General features: G+C 64.8%; 7 protein-coding genes across 7 annotated transcripts; 2 read left to right on the plus strand and 5 right to left on the minus strand.

Annotated features, from left to right (window-relative positions):
• Positions 1-1,585: 1,585 nt before the first annotated feature.
• JCM10292_001583 (uncharacterized protein) lies at positions 1,586-3,842 on the plus strand (the record flags this gene model as incomplete). Its single annotated transcript, XM_076650757.1, has 6 exons — positions 1,586-1,908; positions 1,970-1,978; positions 2,051-2,220; positions 2,283-2,735; positions 2,795-3,127; positions 3,184-3,842. 6 exons carry the CDS (start codon positions 1,586-1,588, stop codon positions 3,840-3,842), a joined length of 1,947 nt encoding a protein of 648 aa, XP_076503686.1.
• A 1,569-nt stretch (positions 3,843-5,411) lies between these two features.
• JCM10292_001584 (E3 ubiquitin-protein ligase) lies at positions 5,412-8,303 on the minus strand (the record flags this gene model as incomplete). The annotated part of the gene is made up of 9 exons (XM_076650758.1): positions 5,412-5,984; positions 6,071-6,083; positions 6,148-6,344; positions 6,402-6,501; positions 6,565-6,719; positions 6,788-6,867; positions 6,930-7,052; positions 7,129-7,376; positions 7,441-8,303. The coding sequence occupies 9 exons, from the start codon at positions 8,301-8,303 to the stop codon at positions 5,412-5,414; spliced, it is 2,352 nt and encodes a 783-aa protein (XP_076503687.1).
• Positions 8,304-8,567: 264 nt separating this feature from the next.
• Positions 8,568-9,421, minus strand: TIM22 (translocation channel protein TIM22; the record flags this gene model as incomplete). Its single annotated transcript, XM_076650759.1, has 3 exons — positions 8,568-8,741; positions 8,910-9,115; positions 9,229-9,421. 3 exons carry the CDS (start codon positions 9,419-9,421, stop codon positions 8,568-8,570), a joined length of 573 nt encoding a protein of 190 aa, XP_076503688.1.
• An 829-nt stretch (positions 9,422-10,250) lies between these two features.
• Positions 10,251-12,979, minus strand: SKY1 (serine/threonine protein kinase SKY1; the record flags this gene model as incomplete). The annotated part of the gene is made up of 7 exons (XM_076650760.1): positions 10,251-10,375; positions 10,436-10,759; positions 10,821-10,983; positions 11,045-12,197; positions 12,373-12,390; positions 12,488-12,793; positions 12,957-12,979. The coding sequence occupies 7 exons, from the start codon at positions 12,977-12,979 to the stop codon at positions 10,251-10,253; spliced, it is 2,112 nt and encodes a 703-aa protein (XP_076503689.1).
• An 827-nt stretch (positions 12,980-13,806) lies between these two features.
• JCM10292_001587 (uncharacterized protein) lies at positions 13,807-16,079 on the minus strand (the record flags this gene model as incomplete). Its single annotated transcript, XM_076650761.1, has 3 exons — positions 13,807-15,145; positions 15,207-15,765; positions 15,824-16,079. The coding sequence occupies 3 exons, from the start codon at positions 16,077-16,079 to the stop codon at positions 13,807-13,809; spliced, it is 2,154 nt and encodes a 717-aa protein (XP_076503690.1).
• A 1,912-nt stretch (positions 16,080-17,991) lies between these two features.
• JCM10292_001588 (uncharacterized protein) lies at positions 17,992-19,729 on the plus strand (the record flags this gene model as incomplete). The annotated part of the gene is made up of 2 exons (XM_076650762.1): positions 17,992-18,375; positions 18,467-19,729. The coding sequence occupies 2 exons, from the start codon at positions 17,992-17,994 to the stop codon at positions 19,727-19,729; spliced, it is 1,647 nt and encodes a 548-aa protein (XP_076503691.1).
• Positions 19,730-20,377: 648 nt separating this feature from the next.
• JCM10292_001589 (uncharacterized protein) lies at positions 20,378-22,329 on the minus strand (the record flags this gene model as incomplete). Its single annotated transcript, XM_076650763.1, has 10 exons — positions 20,378-20,419; positions 20,481-20,611; positions 20,695-20,834; positions 20,892-20,933; positions 20,999-21,042; positions 21,095-21,433; positions 21,494-21,574; positions 21,697-21,831; positions 21,894-21,941; positions 22,003-22,329. The coding sequence occupies 10 exons, from the start codon at positions 22,327-22,329 to the stop codon at positions 20,378-20,380; spliced, it is 1,329 nt and encodes a 442-aa protein (XP_076503692.1).
• Between the last annotated feature and the right edge of the window lie 16 nt (positions 22,330-22,345).

Raw genomic sequence — 22,345 nt, forward strand, 5'->3', positions numbered from 1 at the left:
TCGGTGTCTATCCATGAATCGCGCTGCCCTGCACCGGTCTGCAGACGGCGCATCTGCAGGAGCCGTGGCAAGCCGGCCTTGACGGGCACAAGCGAAAGCCGAGCAAAGTCGGCGGCCTCCTTACGGAAAGGCCGCATCGATGCTGTGTGGGTAGGTAGGTAGCCCTGGCCGAAGCAGACGGGCCGGGGCTGAGACGGCTCCCGATCAAGGAGCCGCGCGCTCGTAAGTACGAGCCGGCGCGCGGGGTGCTCAGAGGGGCGTAAATGAAGCCGTAAAGATTGCTTGTCTCCGCAGTCACGGCAGCTGGACGCGTGCCTAGCGCGTTCATCAGTGATGCTTCATTGTACGCACTGAAAGCCAGCGTCTACCGGAAAGAGAGAGTCCGCAGGCGCAGCCGCAGCAGCAAGGTATCAAGGTTGGCGCGAAGCGGCAAGCATGGCGGATCCACGAGGCTGCGTGGTAGAGGAGCGATCCCCCAGGTGTCCCCCCACCGTTTGAACTCAAAGCTTTCTGGCGCCGAAAATCAGGTACGCGCTCGTCTGAGCGGGCTCCCGCATCATCAGGCGAGCTCCCGCCAGAAGGCGCCACGCCCTCGGCAGAAACCGGTTCGCCAGCTCAACGCGATGCACGCCACCTTCAAAGTGGCACCAGGGCACGAGCGGCGCAACGAAGGACCACGAAGTTGTCGTGGAGTGATGCGGACCAAAATGCCGCGCGAAAGGAGGGAGCGTCTCGCGTACGCTCGCATGCGCACGCGAGCAGTCACGCAGAGCGCAGACGCTTGCTAACGACTCGACTGCTCCGTGTCGCCCACAAAGACCGCGAAATGCGGCAGAGTAGGCGAAGAAAGCGAGCGAGAGGGACGTGTAGCGCCAGGGCAGCGTCAAGTCGTGCCGGCACGGGGGCGGGGAACGAAGGGGAAAGTGCAAGGGCGGCTGCCTCGGTTGTCGCTCAGCTCCATCTCGACCTTCTCCGGTCCCACTCGTGCTCGCTCTTCTCGCATCGACGCCTTTGTCGCGGCCGCTCCGCTCGGGTTCGTGTGCCTGCAGCGCAGCCGTGGCACCTATACGCGCGTAGAGGACAGTTGATTGTCTGCACCGGTGCGTGCACGCGGTCCGCCGTCCGACCCTCTCCGCCTTGCCAGAGCGTCGCCGCCCTTTGCCTCGTCTCGGTTTGGCTCGCAACGTCGACGGCCGGGTTGTGCTGCACGCCAATCGACGCTTTTTGAACGTCAGGAGCAGGCTGCAGCGACTCCGCCGCATCCGAGCGAGCAGTTGACGCGAGACGTGCGCCTTCGGCGTGCTTGTCGTTCTCGTCTCCTTGCGAATCGCGAAGGTCGCGCGTACTTCCGTGCCTCAAGCGATCCGTGCGCGTAATTCTCAGCCCCGCAACGGACGCTCCTAACTGATGGAACCGGCCGATTCCGCAGGGCTCGCCGACCGACATTCGTTCGACGGACTCCGTCTCTTCTCCCGGCTCGCGCCTTCCTGGCACTCGCCCTGCGTCTTTCCGCCCCCTTCTTCTCGTCCCCCGTCCCATCAACACGCACACCAGCGTCGACTCGCCTGAAAGAGCGCGAACGTCCATGTCGGACGACAGCCGCGAGCCGCCTTCAACCCTCGCGGTGGACGGATCCGCTCCGCCTTCGGTCCCCCGCTCGTCCCCTCGGGCTTCTCCCGAGCCGAGTGCGCCCCTTGAGCACGAGCACGAGCACGAAGACGAGGACGATCGAGACGAGCTTGAGGATGAAGGCGAGGATGCTGCATCAAGCGAAGGACGGGCGCGGACGCCGGACCCCCCTTCGGCTGCGCCCGCCTCGAGCCTCGACTCCGTGTCGGCGGCTGCGAGCGAGGCGGCAAAGAGCGTTATGCCGGTAGGCGGTAAAACGCAGGCTGCGTTCGTGCACAAGTGCGTCGCACATTCGCTCCTCCTTGCCCGTGTGGATCTGACCTTGCTTCTCCCTCGGCAGGGTTTGGTCGTGCGTCTCGCCCATATTGCTTCTCTCTGACGTGCGAGAGAGACAGTGCTGACCCGCTTCGTCTGTATGCAGTATGGTGGAGACCCCCGCGCTGCAGAACCTTATTTCCTGGTCTGGCGATGGCAAAAGCTTCCTCGTATACTCGCCTGAAGAGTTTGCACGCACCGTCCTTCCTCAATACTTCAAGCACTCGAACTTCGCATCGTTCCTCCGCCAACTCAACTTCTACAGCTGGTCTAAGGGTGCGGCGGGAGGTGCTCTGACCTTCGGTCGCGCAACACAGGCTGACTGATGCTCACCACAGTGAACGACGTTCTCGGCGCAAATACGCCCACGACTAAACCCGATGGCACGCCTGTGCAAGCCTGGGAGTTCCGCAATCCGAACTTCCAGCGTGGGCGGCCCGATCTCCTCGTGCGCATCAAACGCAAGACCGCCAAGTCCACCGCAACCGCTTCCCCTGCTGCTTCCCGCCGCCGTTCGTCCGTGACGACGCTCGCATCCCTGCGTCCGACGCGGCGCGAGGGCGCGCCGACGAACGAGGCGGCGCGACACGCTGTCGACGAGGAGCGGGACCTTGATGCCGTCTCGTCGTCTATGGCTTCGGGCAGCAATTCGGGCTCCGGCGTTGGTCCGTCTAGGTCGCGAGAAGAACTCGCTGCGCCGTCGTCGACGCGCGTGGCAACCGGCTTGGCAGATTTTGCGCCGTACACCAACGAGGGCCCCGCTGCTCCTGTTCGCGTCAAGGACGAAGGCGGTACGAATCTTGTTCACACTGAGCTGAGCATGCGCCGTTGCTCATCCATTGCTGAACAGACTATCCCGCGTCGACGCGCACGTCTCCACCCTCCTACCCTCGACATGCGCCGCCTCAGCCCACCTACAGCTTTCCTCACGCCTACTCCCCCGGCACTCGCGCATATCCACTTCCACATACCACGACATACCCGAGTTACCGGTATTCGTACACCGAGGAGCCGCTCGCTCGGCAGGTCCACGCTCTCGAGGGACAGGTCCGCGGCTTGAGCGAGGCGCTCTACTACTCGCAGCAGGAGTTCATGTCGGCGAGAACAACTTCTTACGGAGTACTGCAGACGCTACTCGGCGTTGTCGCAAGTCTGGACCCGGAGGGGCGGAAGAAGGACGAGCGTGCGTGATTCGCCGAATCGGAAGAAGTGACTAGGACTGAGCCTCGCGGCCCGCAGTGCAAGCCGCCTCCTATGCTCTTTCGAAAATCGCACCCGACGCCTCTCCGACACAGGCGTACTCCAACCCGTTCCCCTTCGCTTACGGGCCACCGCCTTGGCCCCCTTCGAATGGTCTCGCCTTCCCCTCGCCTCGTCCTTCGACCGCACAGTCGGCCTCGCAGTTTTACTACAACCGCGTACCGGCCGCCGAATCCTATACCCGCACGTCGCGGCCCGACTCACGCACCGACTTTTCCGCTACTCAAACCACTGCACCTCATCCTTCCGCCCCATCGGCCGTCGGGGTCGGCCTCTCCTTCCCTTCGTCACAGCCGCCGCCGACCTCCTTCAGCGCACCGTTGAAGCAGCACCAGCCTGTTGCTCCCTCGTCCCGCCCAAGCTCGCGACCGCACAGCTCCGGCCACGACTCGCCTGCCGCATACCCGTCGCCAAGGCTTAGTTGGGCGCAGGCGCCGAGTGGAGTCGTGGGGCCTGCTCCGGGATCCTCGCATGGCGTCGATGCCGCGGGCTCGAAGGGCTCAACGACGTTGCCTCCGCTTTCCGCGCTGCTGAATCCGGCCGGCGGACCGCCACCCTCGTTCGGCGGTGCTGACCGACGAGCGTACGATACGGGCGAAGATGCCGAGGACCGTGCCAGAAAGAAGCAGCGACAGTGATCCCGTCCGTCTGCACCTCGTCGTGCATCCATCCTCCTATACCTCCGTCCACCTTGCCTTCTCTCGGGTTTCGCCGCGATCTCTCCGTCCGTTTCTGTACATGTCGGTTATTTGCAGGTTTTGTTGTAGCTCCTCGAGCAAACTCCATCCTCGCAGAGTCGCGCAGTTCAACCAGTTCGCCTGCCACCTGTCCACCCTAATGCTTGTCGCCTGCCTTCGTCTACCCTCTGCTCTTCCTCCCACCTCTGTTGGCGTTCAACATGCGCTTGATACCTGTTCTCTGCGGCTCAGCCCCGCCCCCTGTCGTCCTCTCGCATCGCACATGCAAAGCGCAACCCCCTTCTCGTTCGACCAAGACTGTCCGCTGCCTCGCTTCGTCTCCATGAGGCATGCAGTCTTGCCGAGGCAACGTTTCACAGCTGACCTCACTGCCTACATGGTCTAGACACCGACCGTCGCGGTCCCGAGGCCGCGGTGGATGAAGCACCGTGAGTCCACATGCGCCTCCGCTCGTCTCCTATCCGTCCTTGACGGCTTGCATGCTCCACGCTGACAGCTCCGAACCGCATCGTGGCCCAGACTACCAACCTGACGTCTGCTTGCAGCAGCAGCGAGAGGGGCACCTGAGCCTGCCAGCCTGCAGCGTCGCCCAGCGACTTTGGCCGACTCTCGCGACCGCGCGTGGAGCTCTATCTGCTGACATTACAAACGAGGTTCGGGCGTGAGCTGCAGCACGGGCCGCGAATCTCCTTCGTTGCGTCAAGATCAGCCGAAAGACGCGCTGCAGTCACTCCCAGACCCTCCGCTCCTGCGTCCCGCCTGTGTCCTCCGGTCCCGGGTGGATTGCCCGAGCGTTGCCCGTACAAGAGCCGTGCTGTTTCTCCACCGACGCGACCTTATCAAGGTGTTTCGTCAGCGTTGGAGTGCACACTCGATCCGGCCGTGCCCGCATGTTGCCGCCTTGAGCGGCGTCTGCGGCGCTGTGTCTGCGGGCGGATTTTCTCGTAGCTCGTCGGTCATAGTGCTGAATGATGAGCGAACCAGCTTTCAGCTGGGTCGAGGAGAGAGAGTCAGCGGTTCGACAGCGACAAGGTTTGCGAAGCATCGGTGCAATAAAGGTCGGTCAGCGGAGACGCCCCACCAGCAAAAGCTTTTGGTCAAGAGAAGCCTTCTGAACAAGTTGCATAACGCTTCGACTCTGCAAAGCAATAGTTACACAACGACCCCTCAGTCGTTGCCGTCAAGGTGTTTGAGAAGGTCGCGGTGAAAGCACTTGTCCGAGCCTACCTCTTCCCTCGAATGCGCCCAACCATTGCAGTGGGTTGCACTCACTAGTCCGTGTGTCAACACTCGGCCGCATTGCGTCGCGGAAGGGAGACCTGCCGAACGAAGAGCAATATGCGCAGGCGAGCCTGGTTTCCGAGGAGATGCGGGCAAACCGATGCAAGTAGCAGACTCGACGACAATAGAAGATACAGAGAAACAAAGCCGGCCATAGCGAGCCACCGCTTACAGCCTAAACGCAGAGCAAGCGGCTCCTCCCGTCCTCCTCAGCCTCTCATGATCGTCCTACTTCCCGCCCGTCGTCCTCTTCCTTCGCTCCTCCCGCGCCTCGTCCTCCGCCACAGCGCGCTTCCTCGCCCGCTCGGCCCCTGCCCGTCTTCTGTCCTCGAAGGCCTGCATCCGCTCCATCGCCACCTGGTGCCTCGCCCTCGCGGCCATCGCAGCGGCTTGCGCGCGTTCGTCGGCTCGGCGCTGCACTTCGGCCCAGCCCTTATGTGCGGGCCCGGGATCGTAGTGCACTGCGGCCCGCGGCACAAGGCCGGGGCGTCCACGGTTGCGGTCGTCTCGAGGGTCGTCTCGATTCAGTTGCTGGTACGCGGCGACGCGCGGCGGAGGGAGATGGGCGACCTTGCCATGCGGCGGTGGCGGCTTGGCCATCTTGAGCTGCGCAAGGTCGGCGTCGCCCACAGCCGGGTTCGCCTTGCGCGCTTCGGCTTCGGCGGCGAGGCGCGCGGCCTCGACCTCCTGAAAGTTGCGCTTGTCCGTGTCGTCCCACAAGTCGCACGTCGAGCCGGCTTCAGCAGTCGCGCCGAGCGGCAGATTCGAGCCGGCGTTGCGGAAGTGCTGATAGCCGGCGATCTGCAGATCGACAGGTTAATGCGGTCTCATCGCGGAAGATCGTCCGAAGGAGCAGCTTGGCTGTCAGGGCGGATTTTGTAACTTACGACCTTGTGGCAGCTGTGCACGAGGGCGACAATATCAGCGTGAGAGAGGGAGGCCGGAAGACTTGGAAGGCACGCACATGTAGCACGACAACGTCCTGCACGACGAGCACCGAATCTTGTTGCACGTTCCGGTTTCTTTGATGTAGGGCTCGCCGCATCCGGGCTCGGGGCACCTCCGGATCAACGCGTTCGACATGGCTTCCTCGACGCGATGCACCGTCGAGAGCTTGCCGTCGGAGTCGGCTTCTGCGCAGGTTGCTGGTAGGTGGTCCTTCTGCGCACGAAGGAGCCGTCAGCAACGTGACCGAAGGGAGGCAAAGGCGCGAATAACCTTCTTGCACTGGCGACAGCTAACGATGTGGCAGTCGTCCCGCTGGCAGCTGAAGAGCCGCTCCTGCTCGTTCTCGATGATCATGGCAAAGGGGCAGAACCTGCAAAGTCGTCGCGGTCAGCGTCCGCCGCAAAGCAAAGTGAAGCGCGCAAGTGAGACGCACGGGCACTTCTCCAGTCCCTCGAGCGCCGCCTCGTCGACCTCCTTCTCCTGCTTGATCTTGTGGAGCGCCGCGAGCGTCTTGCGCGAAACGCACTTGACGATCTCGATCTCGGGGAAGGTGGACGCGCACCCGGACGTCGACATGCACGGGAGGACCTGCGGAAAGCCGGGGGAGGCCGTCAGGCTCACGAGTAGCGCAGTAGGCAGGATTTCGCTGGACGGACAAACTTGCGCATGCCGATTTGGGTGTCGACGTTCATGCGAGCACAGTCCTTGCAGAACTGACAGCCTTCCCGGCACGTGACTGTCAAGATCGAGAGTGGTCAGTCACGACAGAAGGGTGGCAGCTAAGGAATACCAACGTACTCATTTGGGACAGTGCCGTATCGGCGAAGCAGCAGCCACACTCGAAGAAGGCACCGGACTCAATCTCGGCCTCGAGTTGCTTGGCGAGAGCAGCTGCGCGTTTCTTCACGAGCTGATAGCGAGCTGGACGTTGGGATGTGCGCGCAAGGTCAGGTGTTGCTTCCGTCGGAACACGTTAGGAGCGATCCACCATACGTACGGAGTTCCCTGATGACCCATGTGCGCTCCTTTCCAAACTCGTCGCACGCTTTCGCCTTGCCCTTGTCGATCTTCGAGCCGCCCGCGGCGCCCTTGCGCAAGGGAAAGCCGCGCTCATCCCCGGTCTGCATCGTCGCCTGCTCCAGAGCGAGGTAGGCGGGGGCGTAGAAGGACCCGCCGGACGAGGAGAAGAGACGCTTGATGTCGGCTTGGCGGAAGTGAGGAAAGTCTCGGTAGAGCTGGACGAGCCTGCGTGGCACGCCAAAGGCGTCAGAGGAGCGCTTGGTGCCGTATGAGAGGGGTGTTGACGCACGCGGCCTCCTCGTACGCCTTTCCGCCTCCCTTCCTCCGCTCCAGCTCGAGCCATTGTTTCGCTCCGCGCTCAACCTCTTGGTCCTCGTCGGCTCGAGCCATACCCGCAAGTACCTCGTCCTCTACCACGTCGACTGCCTTCCCCTTTCCCTTGCGGTCCGCCTTCTTGACCTTGGCGCCGCTCGCGCCCGCTTTGGCCTTCGGCACCTGCTTTTTCGGGTACCCGCCCTCGGTGCTGAATAGCTTCTCCAGCACTGCCTCGACGTTGGCGGGCCCGCACGCCGGCTGCGCAGCGAGGAGCGCCTCGACGTGCGCGAGCGAAACGTCGGGCAGGATGGACGCGATCGTCTTCACTGCTTCGGCGCGCCCGTCGGGCTGCGCGGCGTCGACAGGCGGCGGAGCATGGTCGACTCGCGGAGCGGGACCTGCTTCGGGCTGGAGGATGGGAGTCCTGACGCGAGCGAACCGGTCGTTATCGTCGTAGTCGACGCGGTCGAGCTGCATGGGCGACCCCGGATCGCCGCGCTCGTCGTCGCTGTCGGTGAGGACAATCTCGTAGCCGTCGTCGAACGTGACCCTGCGCTTCTTGCGCGCCTGCTTGGCCGCCTTCCTCCCTTTGTTCGCCGCTCTGTCCGGCTCTTCGTCGCTGGCGTTTCGCAGCTCCGGATGCCGGCGGAAAGCGTGCCATTGCGCGTTGTCATCGCTGTCAGAGAGGTCGATGACACCTCGGCGCTTGGCCGGGCGCGGGAGAGCGGCGGGCGGCTGGGCGAGAGGAGGCGGAGGCGGTGCGGGGAGGAGCCCGCTCCCTCCTGCGGCAGGACGCATGCGAGGGAACGCGGGCACAGGACCGGCAGGCTGCGCCATTCCTCCGCGCGCTCGAGACAGGCCGTCCCGAGCAGATTTGCTGAAGAAGCGAAAGGTCGAGCGAGGGGAGCGCGACAAGGCGGTCCGGGCGAAGCAGCGACACTCGACCTGCTCGGGGCGCAGCGAGAGGGAGTAGAGCGTGTTGCGAGTGCAGTGTGGAAGGGCGGATGGAAAAGGCTAAGACTACAACAGCGGAAGGCGCAGCAGATACAACCCGAGACCACGGAACCCGTCTATCTCCCCGAAGAACAGCATTCGTCCGCCTCATGCATCCTCGTCCGGCGAGTCGTGCCGCATGTACGTGTCGATTGCGGCCGAGAAGGCGGCGAAACCGATGCCGCCAAAGAGCATGGCCCGCGGACCGCTGTTGCGTGCGAGAACGGCGCCCGAGATCAAGCCGGCGTAGACCGAGTTGTACAGGTCGTTCTTGGCGCGGAACTGGTGAGGATCCGGAGTCAGTACAGGTAGGTAGGTAGGAGAATCCAGGCGGCCGTCCTGGTGTGAAAGACCCAGGGCAGCGAGTCCAGCGCCTTCGAGAACCAGTCTGCCGCGGGGCCTTCCGCCGCCCTCGCATCTTTCGCATTTTTAAGGAGCACTCTGACTCACCCCTTCGACAACGCACTCCGTCCCGGCATACAGCGCGCCAACAGCGCCGAACCCTTTGCCCTGGCGCCACATGCCCTTGCCCATGTCGGCAAAGATGACCCGTGCCTTTGCGCGCGTCGTCATGCCGTCATACTGCGCGCGCTGGAACGGGTCTTCGATTGTGAAGGACGAGCCCATGAGGGAGAAGAAGGCGCCGAGGGCGAATCCTGCCGTGCGCGAGCAAGAGAGGGAGAGTCAGCTCGACGTCCTTGGGCTGTGAAGCGCGCTCGGGCGAGGTGGCGCGCTCGTGAGGAGAGTCCAGAAGCTCGAGTCGACGCACCCATTGCGCCCGAGATGGCGGCCTTTGCGACGGGGCTCTCCATTCCCTCCTGCACCATCCGCACCTGCTTCATCTGCCAGATGATGTCGCGCCGCTCGTCGGTCGTCTTGATCCGCACCTCGCCCGTCTGAGGATCCGGCGCGGGCGGCTCGTAGCCCGGGATCACGAACGGCGTGAGGTACGATGCGGCCATGGCGAAGAGGAAGGGCGATGAGAGCGCCGAGGACAAGAGGGGTGAGGGTGGGCGCGGAACGGTGTGATCCAAGCAGCAAGTCTGTACAGCACTCCGCTCTGCAGACTCTCGCGATCAGGCAGCGGACAGCGCAAGCGAGACGGCGACGAAGCGCTCCTCCGCAAGATTCGGCAGCCGACGGGCCTCTTTTCCGAGACAGCCTCTTCGCACTAACCCTGGACGGCTTCCAAGCCTGCAGAGACCCTCATCAGACTCTCAAACGACAGGCCCAAGGGAAGAGGACGAGAAAAACCAGCGAGTCTATTGGCCCCCCCTTCGGCGACAGCGAACGAGAACACACGCACGACACGGGGCGAGAAAGGCGAGGACGACATCGGGGGGCGCGAGGAATAGAGAAAAGGGGAGGAAGGCGCGAGAGGGCGAGAGAGGCAAGCACTGCACAGCAGGGCAAATCGGAGTAGGCGGGGACGGGCGGGATTAAGGGGACGCGGGAGGGCGAAAGCATGTGCAGGGAAAAGGAGGGCGAGCGCGTGAGGAGCGTACAACGAGGCGGTACTAGTACACAGAGAGCTAACGATGAAGGGCAGAGACGACGAACGCGTGAAGAGCGAGGGCGAGAGGGTGGAGGAGTACGACAAGACGGCGACGGCGAGGACGACGAACGACACGGTGACGGCGAGGTGTGCAGGCGGGGTATGTTTGTCGGCACGCAGGTACGGGCGTAGCGCAATGTGCAGGTTGGTGTAGGCGGGATTAGACGAGACGAGGCGAGGCGAGGGCGGCGGCGGGATGGACGCAAGTGTGGAGGGGGGGGGCGCGAGCAGTGGCATTACGCCCGGCTCTGGGCGGCGAGGGACGACGAAGGCGGCGGAGGAGGCGGGTCCGTGTGGTGAACATTGAGCGTCGCATCGATTGGCCGCAGCGCGTGCACCAGCTGCGGGTCCACGATGGATGCTGTTGTACGACGCCGCGTCAGCATCTCGATCAACTCTGGGAGGGAGGAAAAGGACGCACCGTTGATGATTGCCGGACTCTCCGGGTTCATCCCCCTGATGCCCCTCGCGATCCTCTTCCCCTCGTCGACGCGCTCGCCGCGCTCCGCCTCGCCCTCGCCGCTCTGCATGAGGTGGCTCTCGATCTCGCCCTGGACGACGACGCCGCCGAGCCACTCGTGCTCTAGCATCTCGCGCGCCGACGCGCGCTTGTCCGGGTTGAGGTGGAGCATCGGCTGGAGGAACGACTCGAGCAGCTTGGCCTCGGTCTCGCTGATCAGGTACTTGTCCTGCAGCACCGAGTGCAGAGGCCAGAACTTGAGCTTGTGGATGTGCTTGAGCTCGCCTGCCAGCGGGATTCCGTCAAATCGAGACGCAAGATCAACGGCACAGGAAATCGAACGCACCTTTCCGCGTGAAGATGTCGCCGCTGAACTTGCCGCTGAGCGCGATTGAGCGCGGGAACGGGCCAAGGAGCTCAATGATCTGCGCAATGTGGTCGTCGTCCTTGTTGTACCGCGTGCCAGGGTGAGGGTCGAAGAGGTAGTCGCCCGTCAGCAGCTCAAAGAACTGCGTTCGCGCAGCCGTGTCAGTCTCGGTCTCGTGCAGATGGAGTTGACGAGACACGCACCATGGCCGAAGCACTCCAGATGTCGACTGCCGTGCCCCACTTTGCGCCGAGGATCGCCTCGGGACTGCGGTACTGGCGCGTCTGGATGTCGTTGGTAAAATGCAAGTCGGTCCAGCTCGCGTTGCCGAGGTCGGCGATCTTGACCGTGATGCGCTCGAGCGTCGACGGGTCGTACGGCGCCGGCGGCGGGAGCGTGTTCGGGTCGCCGGCGACGATCGCGGGATGCAGCGGGTCGTGCGGCATGGGCTTGGGCGGCGAGACGGACGAGGCGGCTTCGGGCTGCGGCGAGCGCATCGTCACGTCCGAATCGTTGTTGTGGTTGTTCGAGGAGGAAGAAGAGGTGGCGCCGGCGGGGAAGTAGGAAGACGAGGAGGATTGCGCTGCGGCAGCGGCCTGTTGCGACAGGAGGGACGGGCCCTTGTTGGCCGGTGCGGTCGAGGGCGCCGTCTTTGCGCCAATGTCGGCGAGCTGCACGCCGGCCATCTGCTCGCCAACGTCGTCTGCCGTCGTCGCGCTCATTCCCGTCCGCTTGACGCTCCCGACATACGACCCCGTGCCCGAGTCCGAGATCTTGCTCATCTGGAACGCGAGCTTCTCGATGACGGGGCTCGTCCCGTAGCTGCTCGACGGCGAGGGCAGCGGCTGCGAGCCCGTGATGAAGACGGTTTCTGCGCGCGGCGTCTGCGCCCCTCCGCGCGGCTGCGACGGCGGCACGCCAATCATCTTTGTCGGGACGGCCGCGGGCGAAGTCTCGAGCTCGGCGCGGACGACGGCCTCGACATCATCGATGCAGATGAGGACGTTCTCGGGCTTGAGGTCGGTGTGGATGATGCCGCACTCGCGGTGTATGTAGTCGAGACCGAGGAGGACCTGCTTGGCGATCTGCTTGCAGATGTGGTCGGGCACGCCGCGGTGGTGATACCGCTTGATCAGGCCGAGCAGATTCTCGCCGAGCACCTCGAACACCATGCACACGTGCGTGCCGTTGGGCCCGCGATGCGTAAAGTGGTCGAGGAGCGACACAACATGCCGTCGCCCCGGGTGTGCCGGGTTCGACTCTACGACGCGCTGGAGGAGCTTGATCTCGTCGAGCGCCGTCTCGGTGTAGTGCGTCGCCGACTTGACGACCTTGAGTGCGACGTGCTTGTTGACCCTGCGAGTGCGGTCCCGCGTCAGCTCTGGCGATTCTGCGAGGTAAACAAACCCGCCAGTCCGCTGGGCGGTGCAGGCCAGCCCGAGTGGAGGTCTCCTGTCCTCGAGCCCGAGCTTGGCGGTTCCGCTGCCCGCGCACCCGCCCGCATTCCTGCGGTCCAGTACGATAGACTCACGTGGTATCGCGTGCGAGCCTGCGAGCGAGAGAAGCGCGTGAGTTCAGCCACGCCCCGAGTGGAGCGCCAAGTCAAGCGGGTTCGCCGCGGGCTCGGGAGGGAGCGCAGGACGCACCAGACGGTCGAGAAGTGTCCCCAGCCGAGCTTACGCACGACTACGTAGCGGTCGTTGGGCCCGTAGACGTCGCCGAGGCGCACGGGATGGTACCCGCCCTGCTCATAGTCGGACAGCTTCTCCTCCTCGTCGGTGAAGACGCTCTCGAACGAGATGCTCGTCCCCGAGCTGGGCTGTGCGCCGGGCGGTAGCTGCCCCTGCGCCTGGGCGTTGTTAAGCGAGGCCTGGTGGCCGCCCGTGTGCGCGTGAGCATCCGACGGGTGCGTATGCGCGGCGCCGATGGGCACGGGCACCGCTGCCGGTTGCCTGCGCGCGAGCGATTGCGGTCAGTACCTTGCACGACAGCTCGACAGGGCCACAGGGGCGAGCAGTGGCCGGGACGGGTGCTCGGCGCGATAAGCGGACGGCGAGCGGGAGCGACGCGGCGGCGCAGAGACGCGCGAGGGCGTGAGGGGAGCGGAGGACGCACGGATGCGAAGTGCCAGCCTGCATCTGGGGAGCGCAAGGTGCGAGCGCGGGCGAGCGGACGAGGCCACGCGCAAGTCGGCCGGCGGAGGGCTGCTGCTGGCTGGCTGGCAGCTGGCCGCGCCCCTCTGGCGCGCGCGGAGGTGCCCTGGCCGGAGTCAGCCGCGCTTCTCTTCCCTCTCTCGGACTCGCTCCCCACCCCGACGATCTTCGAGAAGCTTGTTCGCTTCCTCGCTCCCTCCTCACGCCCTCTCGCTCCTCGCACTCGCACACAGCAGCGACTCGTCTTCCCGCTCACGCTCGCTCACCGACCTTTGTGGGGAAGAAGCTCTCCCACGCGACTTGCACGCTCTGGGGAAAGTCAGCGGGGACTCCGCTTCATCCTGCCGCAACTTTTTCTCCGTCCCTCTCTCTTCCTCCATCCAGTGCGACACGGCCCGAATGACCGCATTGCTGCTGCGCGCATCCCCACCTTGCTGCCTTGCCTGCCACGATGGCTCGCGCTAACGGCCCGCTTATCTGAGGTACCGGTCCCCAGATCGGTCCGCCGGCCGCACTTTCCAGCAAGTGTGTCGCACCTCGTCCCTCCCAACCGCCGCAATTAGACTGCGCCCGTATCCCACGGTTGCGGATTTGTCGCATGAGCTGCTTCATGATGCTGCTGTGCTGCGGCATCGGGGACTTCGCTACCCGTGCCAGAGACCGTCTCTCCTTCCGCGTGCCATCGCACGCCCGCTTACACGACGCAAACAGCGCACGCTGGTGACTTGTGCTGTGCAATATGCTATAGCAGAACGAGGACAATATGCTGGGGTATCGCGAGTCTAGGGTATAAGCCACCGCTGGTCTCCTCCCTAAGCCTCTTTGCTGGCTGCTGTGCCCTCCTCCTCCCTCGCGAGAACCCTCCGCTCCCACTCCCTCCCCTCGAGCTCCATCTCGGCCCTGCGCTCCTCGTCGCGCCCAAGCTGCGCCCGCCTCGCCGCCCAGCGCTGCGCCGCCCGCTCGCGCTCGATCGCCCGCCGCGCAACGCGGCTCACCTCGTCCTCGCTCGCCTCCTTGCCCGCCGCAGGCTCGACCGACAGCGCCGCCACGAGGTCCGCGAACGGCGCCGAATCGGCGAGCTCGACCGTCGCGCGCCCGCGCTCGGCCGCGCGGACCCGCCCGCTACTGGGGCTCTTCTTGCTCGGACTCGAGCTGCCGCCGCTGCCGGGCCGCCCGCGCACGACGACGAAGCCGCCGAGGTCCTCGACCATCCCAAGCGTGTCGACAAAGGACGAGGGGTCGAGCGCAGAGGGGCGCAGGGCGTCCTCGTGCGCGATTATGGCGCTGCGGTACGCGGTGTAGGCCGCGTCGGTCGTGACGCGCTTCGAGGCGACGAGGGCCGAAGAACGGTCGAGCCCGGCTTGTGCTGCCGATGCGGAAGCGGAACTGGGAAGCGCGAGGCGTGAAAGCGCGATGACGACGGCGACGAGCGCGAGGCGCTGGTGCGGCCCGCTCTGGAGGCTCGCGAGGCGCGCAGACACGGACGGCGCGGCCGTCAGCCCCGCCGACGCGCTCAGCGCCGCCGAGACGTGCTTCATCGTCGCCTTGGGCGCCGTCGCGGGCGTCAGGCCGGCGAGCAGCGCGGGCGACGAGAAGGTCGAGGACGACTGGTCGTGCGCGACGGCGGCGATCGAGCGTCGCACGACGTCGAGCATCGTGCGCACGTCGCCGGTACCGGTGGCGACCTTCTTGGCGCAGCGCTCGAGCGCGGGCTTGTCGATCAGCGGGAAGGCCGTCTTCTTCGCGGGCGGTGCGGCGGAAGGCGCCTCGACTTGGTCGAGGGCAACAGAGTCCAATTCCGGGTCACACGGGTAGGACGAAGCGAGGAGCGAGAGGCGCTGGTCGACGATGGCGACGAGCTCCTGCCACGCATACGGCTTGAAGTGCAGGCGGATCGGCTTGGTCGGCGTGAGGAGCGGGTCCGGCCTCGCCTTTCCCTTGCCCTTCCCAGCAGGCGGTGAGGGCGATGGCGAGAGCGAGAGAGCTTTGAGCGTCAGGTCGTTCGCGATACCGATGAGGGTGAGAGGCGAGGCGGGGGTCGCAGCGAGCGCGAAGAGTGCGTTGAGCAGGTCTGGCTGCTGCGAGGCGGATGGTGCGCGCGAGGCGGAAGTCGGACTGACAAGGTGGTCGATCTCGTCGAGTACGAGGAGGCTGTAGCGCGATCAACGGTCAGTCTCGGTCCGGGTGGGTTTGAGGGACCCGCCGGACTTACTACTTCCTCCCGTCCTGCAGACCGCGCTCAAACCGCTCCCGCGGCTTCAACGCCCTCGCCTCCTCATCCTCGGTCTCCATCTCGACGCCGAGCGCCTCAGCCAACCTATCCCACGCCTTGTCCCCCACCGAACCCGCCGCAATCGCCGCGCAGTTCTCCGTTGCGACGCACACCTCGCTTCCAAGGCCGCGTTCACTCACCTGCGCGCGGAAGCGCCCGATGACGGACGAGATGAGCGCCGTCTTGCCGATTCCGGGTGGGCCGGAGACGTACATCGCGGCGGGGCCGGGACGCTTTGTCGGCGTCGAAGGGCCGGCCTCGCTCGACGAGGCGGACGGGGAGGCATACACCGCAGGGATGCGGCGAGCGAGGAAGGCGAGGAGGGTCTCGTGCTGGTCGGCGCGGCCGAGGAGCGAGAGCGATGAAGTTGCGAGCGAGGGAGCCAAGAGCGACGAGGCGTGCGTGTAGATGTTGGGGATGCCGCGAGACGGCGCGGTCTGCGAGTTCTCGTCCGGCGAATCGTCGATCGTGTCGAAGCATGGCGGAGGTATCGGAAGTCCTGCAGGTGCTCCGTGTCAGCCTGTCCTCGACGCCTGTCGACGAGGTCACAACCCTACCGAGGTCGTCCAGCTCCAACTCCTGCTCCATCTGCTCAGCTTGTACATTCTCCGGGAAATACGGCACGCTGTCGAAGAGGCTCTGGTTCTCCTTCTGCGACAGGGACCGTAACATCGGGGTCACGCCTGCCTTAGACGACGGCGTGACGGGTGCTATGGCGGGCTTGCTCGAGGGGATGTAGGCCGTGAGCGGGCGCTTTGACGGCGTCGTCGGTGCGTCGCTGGCGGTGCCCGTGCGGGGGCGCTTGCCGAGCATGACGAGCGAAGTCGTGTGGACGCGATGAGAGGAAGGAGAGGGAGTGTGCTCGGGAGTACTGCGGAGGGTTGAGAGGAGGTCGGCGGCGGAGTGCACGTCGCGTGCGTCGTGCCGCTCAAGCGTGTGTGATCGAGGACAGAGGAGGGAGCGAGAAGGCAGCGAGCGAAGGGATCGAGACGCGAAGGACACGCTCGAGTCGCGACGCGTCGCGTGCAAAGTCGCCGCGACACGACGTCGAGGTGGAGTCCGCAAGCAGTCCAGCGGGCCAGCGCTGCTCGCACAGCCTAGCACACACTCGTGTAGACTCTTGAACGCGTCTGCGGCTCGTGCGAAGCTGTGATGGCGACGGCGACGTGGGGTCCCGCCCGCGCCGATTTCTCGTGGCTTTCTGGAGCGGGCGAGCGAGCCTGGGAAAGCCAAACGCGGGCAGGAGCGTGGGAGCAAGTGCACCTCTCTGGCCGGGTCTGGCACCCGCCCTTCATCCTCGTACTCCTTCCTTCCGTCCGTTGAGGCTCGAGCGTCCCCGCGCTTTTCATCAGCGACTGAGACGGACAGTCTGCCCGCAGTCGACGCTCGTGAACGTCCGCTTGTGCACGCCTGCCTAGAGTCGTCAACTTCAACCCCGAGACGGGACCAGCTCGAAGTCCCGGTTGCGAGCGGATCGGAGGAGGGCGATCCCTTCGTCGTCCGCAGATTCCGTGCGCTAGCCGCTAGCGGGCGATCCCCGTGCGCCGCGCTTCCGACAGCGCTAGCAGCTGCCCGGACAGCGCTGGTGCCGATCCTGTGCCCGCACGGCGCCGTCCTTTCCCTTCGCTCCTGTCGCCTCTACCTCGCGAAGATCCGCCATCGGTCGAGTCGCACGCTCAGGCGACATGGCCAGCTCTTCCACAGCCGAATCGTCTTCGCTGCGGGTGTGGGCTCGTGATGCAGGCGGAAACGCAGAGAAGGGCAACCAGGGAGGCGCTCGGAGTGAGGCGACGGAGCCGGCAAGTCCGATCAAAGACGAGGGCGGCGATGTACTCTTCCCGTTGAGGGCAGGGGGTATTGCCAGCGGTCTGGACGGAGCACCCCTCGCGCCAGAACGTTTCCACCGCCGCACTGATTCGACCGTCTCTCTCGCCTCGTCCATCGCCTCAAGCGACGACGTCCCTTCCGCGGTCTTCGACTCGCTCGTCGCCGCCTTCCCGATCCCGCCGACGCAGCAAAGCCTGCCTTCGGATCGGCCGAGCGCACCCTGGGCGAGGAGGCCGTCTCTGCGCCAAATCCCGCCCGTCGCCGGCCCACCGCCGACTGCCCCGCTACCACCTACACCGGGACTGCATCTCCGCGAAGACACATCAGAGCTAGCGAAGCGTGCTCGTGCTGAGAGGGCGAAACGACCGCCGTCCATTTCGCTGCCGGTACTTACTAGCTTTTCTTCGTCCTTCGCGTCAAACTTACACATCCACCCTTGCAGCCGGTCCCGCCGGCCAGCACGTCTGCGTCTCTCCCCCGCTTTGACCTGCGCGCTCTTTCTGTCCGCCACACCGAGCAACTCGCGTCGCCCATCTCGCCCTCCTTCGCAGACCCGAGTCCTCTAGCTCTGTCACCCTACCACGCGTCGGTCGTCCCTTCACCAACTTCCGCCGCATTCTCCGGCGACGTGCTGCCTGACACTTCAGCAATCTCTCCGCCGTCTCCCTTGGCAACTGTCGTACCCGCCTCGCTTCGCTCTCCGACTGAGGCATCCCCGCCAGCGTCGCCCGTACCCGAGGTTCTCGCTCGCTTCGCCTTTCCCGCAACGCCGCCCCGCGAAGGTGGGCGTTCACCCACGTTGCGTAGCGCGTCTTCGGACGGTTCGCCCATCCAGCTGCACATCACGCTCCCCATGGCCTCCTCCCCATCACGCTCGAGCACGACCAAGCGGCCCCGCATGCGGCCCGTGCGACAGTCCTCGACGAACTCGCTCACCTCGTACGCTTCGTCCACCACGTCTCGTGCCTCGACAGCCTCGTCGCTCGAGATGGAGAAAGTCACCGCGGATCTCTCGCTGCTCGTCGCGTCGTTCCGCTCCCCGACGCCCACTTCCACCCTCGACGTCCGCTCTCTTTCGCCCACATCGACCGTTCTGGAACTCGGCGCCGACGAAGTCGAAGAGGACGAGGAGCGGGAGCGCGCCGAGCGCGAACGCCTCCTCCGCCGTGTGAAGAGCACGATCGAGATTCAGGCGCGCAAGATGAGCCGCGCCAGCAGCAGTACAGGGAGCGTGAGCGTCGTCAGCGAGGGAGGGAGTACGATGACGAGGGGTGGGTACAGGGTGAGTGCCGAGCTTAATTCTCTGGCGTCGGATCCACTGCACTCGCGGTGTAACCACGAGTCAAGGGGCTCATTTGTACTCGATCATTCAGGCCTACAAGCTCGCGCGTCGCTCGTCCTTCCTGCACTCGCCGGAGCAGCATCGCCGTCGCCGCACCTCCTCGACAAGCTCCCGCCTCTCGACCGGCTCGTCAGACGACTCGTCCGAAGCTGAAGAGCTCTTCGACCTCTCCTTCGACACACCCAGCACCTCGCCCGCTCTCGAGCGCGACGGCTTCGCCTGGTCATCTAGCCAGTCGCGCTACGGCCGTCGCAAGAGCTCGGCGACAACGGTCGACGAGCCAGTCTCGCCTACCGGCGCTTCAACAGTCGCGATGGGACGCAGCCAAAGCGACATGGGGCCCAGCGCGGGATCGATGCTGCGGAAGTACGGCGCGAGGGAGGGTGGGCAGGGCTCGCTTGCGTTGCCGACCGTGATGCGCCGCGCGGAGAGCAGCGATGGCGTGGTGCGCGCGCGCCCGCCTGCACTCGCGCTTCCGCAGATCCCCGACTACTCTGCCCACTCATCGCCTGCGCCACAGCCGCCGAGCTCGGCAGCACAGCCGCTTACAGCGCTTGCACCCTCTCTTCGCCGCCGCACGTCGGTCGCGGGCTCGCTCTCCATCCCCACCACCTCGACCATCTTGACGCGCAACCGATCGCACGGCAGCATCGCAGGCGGCAGCTCGCCGACGAGACTGGCAACGGTTCAGGAGCCCGAGACAGAGGCGGAACAGTCGCCTTTCGCCGCTGTCAGGGGGCTGAAGCCGCTCGCGCTCGACGTGAGTGGTGCACCCGGGTCACTGCGCAGCTCGACGCAGCACGGACCGCAGAGCAAGTCTTCGGCCGTGACGCCGCCGAAGCACCGGCCGCTGCTCACGTCCGCCTCCGCAACCGCGCTCTCGACCGCCTATCACGCCGCCGCGCCGTCGGCCCTTCCACGCGCAACGAGCCGCTCGCCGCTCGCGCCGCGCTCGACCTCGCCCTTCTTTGGCGCCAGAACGATCCCGTCGTCGCGCAAGTCGTCGCTCCCTCTGCCTGCCTCGTTCGCTGCAGCTACCGTGCGCAAGAGGTCACTTTCGACGCCAACGTCACACCTTCCGCTTAGTCCGAACCCGCCTCCGCATTTGCCGCACGGTACGAAGGAAGTGCACAAGCGCAAGTCGTCTATAGCGACGCTGCCATACCTTTCGAGCGACACCGACGACGGCAGCGCAGAGTGCGCTTCCATCGATGGTCAGCAGGGATCTCTGAGGGCTGTGAGCGCGGAGAGTGGCGCGAGGGGCAGAGCGGGCGTGAGGATGCCATGTCGCTGAGGGCTGTAGCTGCGGCAGCTTGCTTCTTTCGTTATCAACCTGAGCACTCTCCGATTTTCGTTCCTGCCCGAGCATTGTCGGGTGTGAGAGCTGGCAGCTGAGCCTGCGTGCGAAGAGTGACAACCGCAAGCTTGGAGGAGGCACAGCAAGGTCCACAGACGAGCCAGCAGGAAGGGAACCAATCAGTCGTTTCCTGTAAAAGTGCGATCGCCGGATGTCGGCTCATCCAGATAGAGCAGTGAATAGCGCATCTTACTGGCCAGACCTTGGCGATAGAGAAGCTACACGGACGGCGAAGAGGCACACGACGAAGTTGGCGCGGCTGGTCAGGACTGCAACGTCCGCTCTGTCCGCTGGCCACCGCGTTGAGGTTTCGCGAGCGTCCACGAGCACCTCTCGCCGAGCGGATGGAAATGCACGAAGCTCGAGGAAGGCGCGTGAAAAAGAAAGCGGGTTGTCATCGTTCAGCCCATCAAGCGGTCGTTCCCTCCAATTCCTACGACAGTCAACGAATGCTGGAGCGAGACACAACTCCGAGAGCACACGCAGTAAAGGGCAACGAAAGCGAGAGAGGGAGAAAGACGAAGACGGACGGGGAAGGGAGCTTAGCAGGAAGGGGAGCGGCAGCGGCAGCACGCGCGGGGCGCGCTACATGTAGAACAGGCTCTCGGCGTGGTTGACGTGGACTTTCTGCAATTTAGAATGAGTCAGGCCGGGCGCTCACGGGCCAGTCGCACGTAGAGATGCGCGCCTTCAGCCTGCTCCTGTACTCGGCGAGCGCATTCTGGCGGAGGCGCTCCTCGCTCGAGCCCGACGTCGACGAGAGGACCGTCGTCGTGTCGTCGTCTTCCCTCTTGAGCAACAGCTGCGCGCGCGTGCAGACTGTGTGCAGGCGCAGGTGTCAGATCTTACCCGTTTAGCGGCGGCAGAGGGCTGAGGGTGGGAAAGACAGAAACGAGACGCACGGCGCGAGGCGTAAAACGCCGGCGTGGCGACCGAGACGGCGCGCGTCGCCCTCGCGTAGGTGAAGCAGAGGTTGAAGACAAGCTGCTGGAGCTGATCGGCGGAGAAGCCGGAATCGTCGAGCAGCACGGTGTAGTGCGAGCTACGATGACGACGGTCAGTGCCGCAGCGGTTTGACTGAGCGTGGAATTGGCTATACCTCCTGCCAGTGCCGAGCAGGCTCGCGTGCGACTGCGTGTACCTGCGAAGGAGCCGACGAGTCCAGCGTGAGTGACGGACCAGGAGAGGCAACGCGTCGAGACTCACCAGTCGAAGGTGAAGGGCGACACGATCTCCGTGTCGACGGTCGTCTGTCAGGCGAAAGTCAGCATGAGCCGAGGCAATCGGAGGAGAGTAACGTACGCCGCTCCTGACGTTGCCCGTCTTCGCATCGGCGTTGACCCTCTCCTTCGGGAAGAGCGAAATTTTGTGGCGCTTGCCACACGTGATGAACGTGAGGGCGGGCTTGTAGTCGGGGCCGAAGTGCTCGCATGCGAGACGGATGGCCGCAACCTCGGTCGCAATGACCTGCGGGAACTGGCCCTCGCTGATGCCGTCGCGCAGCATGATGAGCCTCTCGGGAAGGAGACCGTGCTTGTCCTCGAACTGCTTGAGAAGCTTGATGACCATCTCGTTCATGCAGGCGACGACCTCGAGGCGCGAAGGTTGGATCGTGATGGCCGAGCCGTAAATGCTGCACGTCTGCTCACGTCTCACGGTCAGCTCGATGTCGAGCAGATTGCACGATAGAACGGGGCGCACGGCGTCGAGCGAGCCGACGAGGGCGGCGACCGACGGAGCGAGCGAGCCGGGCGAAGCGTGCGAAACGTCGGCGCCGAGAACCTGCATTCCGTCGAGGTCAGTAAGTCGATGGACCCTTACCATACTTACGCGCGGGACGCACCATCTGGGCGGAGCAAAAGTCGTCAGCTCGATTCGAGGGCGAGTCAGGACGTCGGACGCACCGTCGGCCTCTCCCCGACAGGCCCGAGGTCAGCCGGCTTGAGGATTGAGTTGATACCGCCCTGCATCTTGACGTTGATCTTGAGGACGACGTTCTGCCAGTACTGCGGGTTCGCGCGCTTGACCTTGTTCTCGAACTGCGCGACGATGGGATTAGCAACGGAGGGTGCGACACCCGTCGGCCTGAACGTGTACGTACGAGGCACTGCGTCGCGACGCCGACCTGCTGATCGCCAAAGCGCTTGATCTGTCGATCAGAAGCATGAGTCGGCGTCGAGAAGACGAGCAAAGAGAGCCGAATCACTCACGTCGGCGTACTGGTCGCACGGCTTCCTGCTGAGGAAGGCGATGACGAGCTGAGGCGGCTTGCCCTCCCTCTCGAACATCTTCATGCCGAGCTCTTTGATGAAGGCGTGCGTGTCGGCTCCGCGCGGCGCATAGTGAATGTCGGGCTGCTTGTCGTACACGCGGATGCCCATGTTCTCGCACTCGTGCACCAGGCCCATGATGGCCGACTGGGCGTCATTCAGCGTGAAATACTGGCTCGAGTCGAAAACAACGATGAGCCAGCGCTCGATCGTGGTCGCGTTGTAGAGCTGCTGGCCGCGCACATCCCAGACGCCGTTGCGCGGCATGACCGTGCTGTGGTCA

This window comes from Rhodotorula paludigena, assembly GCF_050403205.1.
Source record: "Rhodotorula paludigena JCM10292 DNA, Rt_paludigena_JCM10292v1_ctg40, whole genome shotgun sequence".
In the NCBI taxonomy this organism is placed as follows: Eukaryota; Fungi; Basidiomycota; class Microbotryomycetes; order Sporidiobolales; family Sporidiobolaceae; genus Rhodotorula; species Rhodotorula paludigena.